Genomic DNA, 9,651 nt, shown 5'->3' on the forward strand with positions numbered 1-9,651 from the left:
TTATACTTGGGAGAGTTGCTCACAGTTTAGGCTGCCAAATCTAATGATACCTTTTAAACGCAACGAACTGTACCAAACAGTGAATAACATAAATACTTTACAGAACGCGAGAAAATAAATAAATTACCTAGGTGATGATCGCGTAAACGCAATAGAGCACCCCGACGTCGGTTGATCCAAGTGAGCGTTTTCAAAGGGTTCTTGTGTGTTGGCTCATTTGATTCTGAGAACTCATACAGGAAAATACAAACATATTTAATAGGACTTAGGACCACCCTAAGTCGAATTTATTATCAACCTTCCAACAGGGAATTCCCGCGCACACACACATGGACTTCGGGTCAGAACAAAACACCGCTCGGAGTTGATAAGAATAGAGATCGTGTGTCCCGTCCAAACCTGCTACTGCTTTAGTTGGGATCAGTTGGTAGGTTTGACTGGAGGTTTTGGGATTGTTTCGGTTGTAAAATGGCCAATTCGGTTGGTCAAGTTGGTGTTATTTTGTTGTTGATCGTTTCGTTGGTCCTTGCTGGTGGTAAGAATCTCATTTAAACCATGATAAATTGCCCAAAAAGTAAATGTTGTTGTTTCCAGATTTCCACTTTCCCGACAAGGCTCAGCTAGAGTTGAGCGATGTGTTGAACAAGAATTGTGGCGATACGGTCTTCATGGATCGTGTTCGGCCTCCGGAGTCACGGCTACAGGAAACCCCCTGGCTGGCACTGTTTTACTACCCGGAAGATGCGGTCCACTTTTGCCATGGAACGCTCATCACGACGAGCCACGTCCTGACGACGGCCGTTTGCGCTAGCAATATGGTGCCAAACGAGTAAGTAATTAGTTCAAATTCGGAGCGTTTCAGCTTCAAATCCTTTGCAACTCTGGGTTTTGTCGAATTCGGACAATCAGCGAAAGGTCGCAAAGGTGCCTGATAAGCGCGCAGTGTATAGTCTGCTTGCAATAGCAGTTCATGAATATATTTTTTCGGTTTTAGATCCGAGGTCAGTCTGGGCGAGTACGATTTGGGAACCGACCAGGATTGCGAGGAAACAAAGTGTTCCGATGCAACAGTGCGGAGGCGTGTTCAGCAGGTGTTTTCCCACCAGGGTTACAATCAGGATAGCTTCGAGAATGACATTGCCATTGTGCAGCTGGACCGGGAGGTGGCGCTAAGTGATTGTGAGTACCATTTTCGTTAACTTGATTTAATTTTTATAAAGTTAATACCACCAACACAAAACAACAAGTATTTTTCGAAGCATTCTGTTATTATTTTTCATTATGTTATTTTTTTTTTTGCTTGGACAATAAGTTAAAACATGGAATCAAAATTTAAATAATAAAATGGGCCAAGCAACAAACTTGAAAATATAAGTTGATCAAAATGATAAGGATTAGATTTTAAGCTGTTCTTTTCAACGAAGAGCCTGACTTTTGAAGTTTCTTGGTTTTTTTTTCTACGAATTTCAGATGTAGGGGAAGTTGCTGTCAGGGGCAAACTTATGGGAAATTGGACGAGCTTTCCGGTAAAAATATTTACGAGACTGAAAAACCAAGTCTGTCATATAGAAATTGCCAAAAACCACAAAAAAACCCTTTTTTTCATCATTTTTATTTTTAAAACCGCTGTATCTTCCCAAGGATTGGACATAGGACAATGGTCAATATAGAGACTTTTATGTAAAATTGTCTGGGGAATCGATTCCCACTATGGGGTTTTTAAAATTTTGACGTTTAGACCACTTTTCAAAAAAACAGTTTTAGTAAATGATTTTTGTATTTTTTTAGGAGAGACATACCATCCTGCATTTTACGTGAGTCATTTTGTAACATCTTAGGCTATTTCCTCAAAAATTTTGAACGAAAAAAAATCGTGACAACACCTTTAAATTTAAGTTTTAGACCTAAAAATCAAAAAATATCATAGAAGTGGCGTGTATTTTTGTTTCAGTGTATTTTTTTCAGAAAGCCCGTCCAATTTCCTACAAGTTTGTCTTTGACCACTTTTAGATACGACGCAATGGCTTCGAGATACAGTAATTTTTAAATTGCAAAATACAAAAATATTTAAATACCTTACGCCCTTCTCAAATGTTATTTTCGAGTACTATTGGCTCCATATACACAAAAATGGCTAATATAGGCCTGGGATAACATGTCTAAAAAGTTTCATTGAAATCGGAGAGGGTCGGGTACAAAAGTATCAGAAAAATTCCTGATTTGAGCTGGAATTGCTCTTATACGAACCCAACGCAACAAAGAGCACCTCGATACGACGCTCCTTACTGAACTGATTCGCGTTCGAACAAAACCATCGAATTTTTTTATATATATAGAAGAGAAGATGACTTTTTTAAATCGCTAATAACTTTTCAGGATCGAGTTTTACAGCTTTTGTATGTTCTACAAAGTTGTAGATTATTAAATTTTCAATAAGAATCTCACTTTTGGGAGTATTTTGATGGAAGTAGCGCACCGTGCAGGCCAAACTGTAACGAAATTGGGTTTTCCATACATTTTTTTTCGATTTTTTTCGCATACAAACTTCACCTTTCAGTACCAATGGGTAAATGTTAATCGATTTTGCTCATATTTAGCTCAAGGAACAATATTCAGCTTGTGGAGCGAGGTTTTGAGGAAAAGTCCCATATTCTGGGCACCCTAGTGTAGCTATATTTATTTAAATTTTGAGTATCAAAATCAAACAACAGGTGCGATACTAAAAAGCTCGTCAAATCACTTATTCCTCACAAATTTTGCTTGTTCTTGGGTGACTCGTACTGATCGCGGTACATTCGTCTTCTCGGGAGAAGAATCAGATTCTTTCCCTTCCGACTTCTTCTTCAAAAGCAGTCGCTGGGAACGGAGTCGTTCTTAGAGATCGACCTTCCTCGTTCACTCCAGTCTAGAGCGTCCAATTTCCCGGGGTTACAAAATTCCCGGGAAACGGGAGATTTTCAACAAATTTCACGGGAAATTCGAAATTTTAACGAAAATTATTTTGATTAATATTTTGCAACAGAATTGTATAGAACAGCAACTTTAATGTCCAAAATGAGTGTGAGGATCAATTAATGGCTTGAATGCTTTTAAAAAATCATGCAACCTTGAGAAAATATTATAAATTTTCTTATTTTTATGCTGTCTTCAAATCGTACCAAATCAAAAAAAAAAATATTAGTATTTTTTGTTGAGAAGTATTTTTTTAATCAAAGTTTTTGAACAGTGAAAATCTATGCTCTAAACGTGAAATTGCTTTTAAATTTGTTTCAGTGATCAGTGACGATGAAATGAAAAAAATATCATGCAGGAATAATGTTTTTCATGGCAAATTTCTTATTTCAGAACAAGTATTTCCAACTTGTGAATAAATAGATAATCATGGAATTGCCCTAAAAATCTATTTTCTATTTAACTTGAAACATTATTTTAAGAATCCAAACTCAAAGTTTTACAATATTTGAAGCGAGTTTTTGAAATATGATTGCATTGTTTGGGTAAATTTCTTATGAAGTTGTTTTTTAATGATTTTTCATGGTCCCATTTATGGTATGATTTTAGTTATATGGTTATATGGCCTAATAAATTAATAACATTAAAATAATTTTCATGGTGTAAAAGTGGTTGAAATTAAACGATATTTTTTTCATATTGAAAATTTATAATGTCAAACAGTTATTTCTAGAATACTTTTAAACAAATTCTTCTTGAACAATTCTTTTTGAAAAATTTAATCAAATTTTCGTCCAAATTGGTCAAGGTAAACAAAAGTGGTGAATATCTTATTTTCAATTGATATAACAAAAAAAAAAATCGTTGGTATAGGTAGTCGAAAATATAATAGGAAATATTCATTCCAATTTTGACATGAAATTTATAGACAAGCTGATAAGTTCAATATGAACCGTAGATTGAAATAAATTATATTATAATCAAATTAAGTTCTTTAATTATTATTTTTTGCATGATTTCATAACATTGGTGCCAAAAAGGTAGGAAAAGTATATTTCCGTTTGTATTTCGGTAAATTTACAAATTTCTCGGTAAACGGCAAATATTTTTTTTGCCGGGAATTCCCGGGAGTTTTTTTTTGCCTGGACGGGAAATTGGACAATTATATCTCCTAAACCAGCTTTTTTACCATCACGTTTATGGCTCAAACGATGTACTTTTTAGTCCCCTAAAACATATACAAACAAATTCAAAGATACATGTTTAAAGAATTCACCTTTTAGTCATGAAAATATAAATAAAAAACGTTACTTAATCCACCATTAGGTGGTTGGTGCCTTCCTCACATTAAGAGTGTAATGCTAGGTAATATCTGAGATCCGGCCTCCAAAATGTTCATAAATAACACTTAAGTGCTTATAACTTTTGATAGGGTTGTCAAATCTTCAATCTACTGAACTCGTTGGAAAGGTCTTTTGATTACCTATCCAACGACAGGTCGCATGATAGATTCGGACAACGTTTTTGTCAAAATATCTGAGATCCGGCCTCCAACAAGTTCAAAAATAACACTTAAGTGCTTATAACTTTTGATAGGGTTGTCAGATCTTCAACCTTTTGAGTTCGTTGAAAAGGTCTTTCGAATACCTGTCTAAAAATGTATCACATGACGAGGTTTCTTACAAAAACCACCCTTTTTACAATCTTCCGGACTTTTGTTAAAATCGTTTTTTTAAGCATAAATTTTGAAGTACTTTTCATTTTCAATAGCGACTTATGGGACCCCAGTACGGATCAAATGAGGCCAAAACGGTCCATCGGGTCAGCCAGTGCCGAGATAACTCAGTGCAAGTTTTTTTGATCAACATCCCACCACACACACAGACATTTGCTCAAAATTTGGTTCTGTGTCGATATGTATACATGAAGGTGGGTCTAGGAGGTCAAATTAAGAATTTCGTTTTTCGAGTGATTTTATAGCCTTTCCTCAGTAAGGTGAGGAAGTCAAAAATGGTATTTTTTCTGTGTACCTATTTTTTTTGAAAAGTCTACAATAGGGTCCAGTATAAATTTTAACTGATCACTTTTTGTCATTTTAATGCAAAAAAAAAAATTGACAAGACAACATTTTTTCGATGAATCAACTGTGGTCCCTTTGGAACAAGCTTTACTGTCATGAAGGGAGCGAAGTTTTTAAAAATTGATTTAAGAGTTTACCACATTTTTTAACAGCTGCATTAAACTGATGATTTAACAAGAAAAAATATATAATAAAATATCACAAACTTCACAAAACCATAACTATGCTTGGGTTCATGGGTTAAAGCATTTGATAGTTTTTTTTTTGGTTGAAAATATGCATTCTGAAGAAATCCAAATTCATGTAATACATATCTGAGAGAAAAGTCTTCCGAAACTTCTGAATTTGGGATTTGGATTTTGTATATTACAGTCGACTCTCTGGCTGTCGATCTTCTCGATATCAATAATACTCCATGTACCGATGAATTCTTCAGTCCCTTCAAACTGCATACTTCGATTGTCTTTATTCCTCGATATTTTCTCTTGCTTGAAGGATCTTTTCCTCGACGGTCCCTTGAATTCTATTTGCTTTAAATATCTATTCCGGTTGTCAATAATTTTACTTTCTCATGGCTTGCATAGACATTTTTCTTTGAGAAACGAAGCTTTGAAGGGTGTTTGACATTTATTTGTTTTTGTTTGCTGGACGTTGCCATGATTTTTTCCTATAGCTGGTCAGCAAGAAAAAACAAATTTCAATCGAGTCTTCATTTTGCATCGTTCTGTAAACTGATGATTCTCTTCCTCGACGGTCCCTTGGATATTGACAACCAGAGAGTCGACTGTACCATGATAATGCCCTATAATTAACTGCTCACCATAAATCACATGAATTATTTCCCACCCTTTCAGCAATCAAACCAATCTGTCTCCCGTTGCTCAAGTTCGATGTGGGCAAGGTCAACCTGCCGTTCGTGTACAACACATTGTGGACGAGCAAACCGCGGCCCCAGCAGTACTGGATGCGGTACGTCGAACTGGCAGCTTGCCGGGCCCAGATCGGACACAAGATCGACCTGAACGAGGGCCAAATCTGCGCCGGAAGTTACACCAACCAGATCATCGAGATGGTCGGCGGTGCCGGGTCCGCTCTGGAAGTCGAGTACCACGACCGGTTCTACCAGGTGGCCATGCTGTCGATTGGACTGCTGGACGCCGAACCGGGCACTCCGTACGTGTACGTCGACATCCCGCGGTACATCAAGTGGATCCACGACACGGTCAAGAACAGCACCGAGGCTGAGAATTGAGAATTTTAACATCTTTTTTTCTTTGACATTTCAATAAAGAACTCCGCTGAAAACGGTAAAATTAGTGATTGTGTCGATGACATTTCTTTCCGTTTCTGGATCGGTCGAGAATAGAACCGAAACCTCGGGACGACGACCAAACGAGTGGTGTGGGGCCAGACGACAAGAAAAACTTTCAAAAAATAAAAATAAAATCGTCATCGCCGTCGTCGTGAACTTGTAGTACCATTAGCCAACAACAGCAGCAGCATCAACAGACGGTGGAGGCCGGAAAACCGGTTCTTCATTCCAGAACGAGATTCCGTCCGCCGAATTGAGTTGTCCGCGGCGACGAAGGCCAGCCGAAGACGATGGGGACGCAGAAGTCGAAAGTCGCCGTAAGTAGTTGGCTGGCTGGCTGGTTGGGGAAGAACGCATTTTGAAACGCAGACTCTTGGTGGGAGACTTGGATAGTGCAGGCGAGGAGCCATTCCGGGGTCAAACTCAAAAACTCAAAAGTTTAACTCACTCTCACTTTTAATTTCTCGATAATGTTTTCAAAATATGTTTTTCGAGTAAATCATCAAATTTTACAAATGATTAAAAAATAGGGAAAATTTCGATTAATTCTTTTTCCAAAATTCAAATTGGGCAATAAGGTGAACAGGTAGTCGGCAGTACCGCCTCCAGAATATGACAAATCCGATTATGATCATCATCGTCATTTTCACTGCCACAGCCAGCCTCCGCCCAACCCCGCTCGAGATCAGGTTCCGAGAACGCGACTTATTAGCGGCAAAATTTCAAACAAGAGGCAGCCCAAAAATCCCGCAATCACATGATGAGCACCGTATTAGTGTCAACCGGGGCGGCGGGTTTTGGCCTCTTGGCTGGAAGCCGCAGCCGCCGCCGCGTTGGACGCGAAGTGAAAAGGACACAAACATGAAGAATTCCACCGTAAATTACGGCTACCGTGTTGGGTTGACCCACCTGCGGGGATCGTGCACTTGTTTTTTTTTGCACGCCACGATACCTCACTAATTGTCATACCATCCAAGGAGCCTTGGCGTAAACCTTGAACTCGAACAAATTGGTCCGTGTCGGTTGGAATGTGGAACGCCTACTTTGTTTCAAAATAAAAGGTGCTAATCTAGTCCAGGAGGAAGCACCAGCTTTTCTCCCTCAAATTGACAAACGAGGCTCTGGGGCGATTAGCGGACGTTTCCAGGACACGAACCCCCCGTCTTGGCGAGAGATTCCGTGACTGTCAAAGCGACGAACCCGCGCCCGCAAACATGGGTGCTAATTTGGCAGCTTTTGTCGCTAGTTTGCGGCCCGGTTCCGTGATGGTCGTAATTTTCGGGGTCTCGTCGCCACATCAGCTGCCGTGTGGCCAGGCAGCGCGCCTAATGGACGATACGATTAGGTGCCGGTCGTCGTCGTCGTCTTCCCGCGGGGCTCTTATCTCGCCGGGGACATTCTTTTCTTCTTTGGCTTGCTTTGTTTTACGACGGTTTTTAATTAAGATGGCAACACAGCCGATGGACACTCAAAGTGGTAACTTGATTTAGTCTTAAGTCGAGCGGGAATTTGGTGCAGAGACAAAAGGAGAAAGAGGAGAAATCCTTGTCCACATCACAATAAACTTTGATAAGGGTTGTTCTATGGCATTTTAAATGCCAATTAAGTGTTTCACGAGGCAGCGGAAATCTTTGAATCACTTTCAGATTCATTCACAGGAAATAACAACAAAAATGGCGTCTATGGGAATCGATCCTGTGATCTTTGATTTATTAGTACCGTGCTTATCAATGTCGGCCAGCACGACTCGAAGAGGTATGTGTGATCGAACGACAATAAATGCCACTTAGTGGGGTCAAATAATTAGTTGAAATACGTAGATTGCAAATTTGAACCAATAAATTTTAAATATGTTCTATAGAACCGTTTAATTCACCCTAAAAAAAGAAAATAAAGTACAGTCATCCCACATATTCGGAACGGTTTCCAGATCGGCCAATGTTCAAAAAATCATAGCAAATCGAAAATTGAACTTAAAGATTCGCTTTTACACTCATTTGAAAGCTTTTCTTGCGATCTTTCGAATGCTGTATCGAACATCTGCAAATTTTAACTTTTATATGAAGTTTTTGAAGAATTACTCTGGCCCTTGAAATCCACAAATTCGGAACACTTTTTTCTTACGAATGTAAACAAACTTTGGATCTCTCCAGGAGTACATATTTATTACCAAATAATGACTTCACACACTAAAACCAATGAAACTCAAGCTTAGTGATGTTTTATACATGGTTTGATAACTTTTTTTGTAAAAATATCAGTTAAATTCAGGTATAATTGTGGGATGTTATTGTGCCTCCCACAATTACACTACTCGACAAAACAAAACTTGTGTCAAGGGATTGACGATATCTCATCGGTTCCTCAGAGAAAAGGCATCCCCAAATCCGATGCAATCGACAGAATTTGATTTTATGTCCACGCGGACTGACGAGAAGCTGGTAAATTTTTTAACATAAAAAATTCGAACACTACTCGACAAAACAAAACTTGTGTCAAGGGATTGACGATATCTCATCGGTTCCTCAGAGAAAAGGCATCCCCAAATCCGATGCAATCGACAGAATTTGATTTTATGTCCACGCGGACTGACGAGAAGCTGGTAAATTTTTTAACATAAAAAATTCGAACAATTTAAAAAAAAACTTGCGTCTCCTCCCAACTATATGAGCCATCTACAAAAATATGGAGGCGCCTGGTGCATAGCCATTTCCTTTAAGCACAACGGAAACAACCAATACAAATGTATAAAAAAGTTGTCAAGTTCGGGGGGTCCACAGCTAGCATTTTTTGTACGATTATAAAAATAAATATTAAAAGTTTAAAATTAAAATATTTGAAAAACCTTTTTTTTAAATATATTTGTTTACTAAAATTTTATGTTTCTCAAAGGTCTATGGGTACTTCGGGATGTCCATGGTCATCCAAGGACTCCCTGGAGTTAAGATCTATGAGTCTACCGCCGTAACAAGCAAGAGGTCGTCGGATTTTGACCCCGGATCATGTGCGTATAGCACCAGTGGATATGGTAGACTACTATATGAATGTAATGGGATGTACATGGTCATCCAAGGACTCCCTGGAGTTAAGATCTATGAGTCTACCGCCGTAACAAGCAAGAGGTCGTCGGATTTTGACCACGGATTATGTGCGTATAGCATCAGTGGATATGGTAGACTACTATATGAATGTAATGGGATGTCCATGGTCATCCAAGGACTCCCTGGAGTTAAGATCTACGAGTCTACCGCCGTAACAAGCAAGAGGTCGTCGGATTTTGACCCCGGATCATGTGCGTATAGCACCA

The 9,651-nt window shown here is 38.7% G+C and overlaps 1 protein-coding gene across 1 annotated transcript; it reads left to right on the forward strand.

The window, feature by feature from the left end:
- The first annotated feature begins 375 nt into the window (after window positions 1-375).
- Window positions 376-6,345, forward strand: LOC120417081 (CLIP domain-containing serine protease B4-like). The gene is made up of 4 exons (XM_039579052.2): window positions 376-535; window positions 595-829; window positions 995-1,179; window positions 5,887-6,345. The coding sequence occupies exons 1-4, from the start codon at window positions 469-471 to the stop codon at window positions 6,282-6,284; spliced, it is 885 nt and encodes a 294-aa protein (XP_039434986.1). The 5' UTR covers window positions 376-468; the 3' UTR covers window positions 6,285-6,345.
- Window positions 6,346-9,651: the final 3,306 nt, after the last annotated feature.

Source organism: Culex pipiens, chromosome 1 (assembly GCF_016801865.2).
Source record: "Culex pipiens pallens isolate TS chromosome 1, TS_CPP_V2, whole genome shotgun sequence".
NCBI classification, from domain to species: Eukaryota; Metazoa; Arthropoda; class Insecta; order Diptera; family Culicidae; genus Culex; species Culex pipiens.

Excerpts from the sequence above, each read along its gene's own strand:
- LOC120417081 (XM_039579052.2), top strand. The coding sequence starts at position 469 with ATGGCCAATTCGGTTGGTCAAGTTGGTGTTATTTTGTTGTTGATCGTT. Across the intron at positions 536-594 it reads TTCGTTGGTCCTTGCTGGTG|ATTTCCACTTTCCCGACAAG; the intron begins GTAAGAATCTCA and ends TGTTGTTTCCAG. Across the intron at positions 1,180-5,886 it reads GGAGGTGGCGCTAAGTGATT|CAATCAAACCAATCTGTCTC; the intron begins GTGAGTACCATT and ends CCACCCTTTCAG.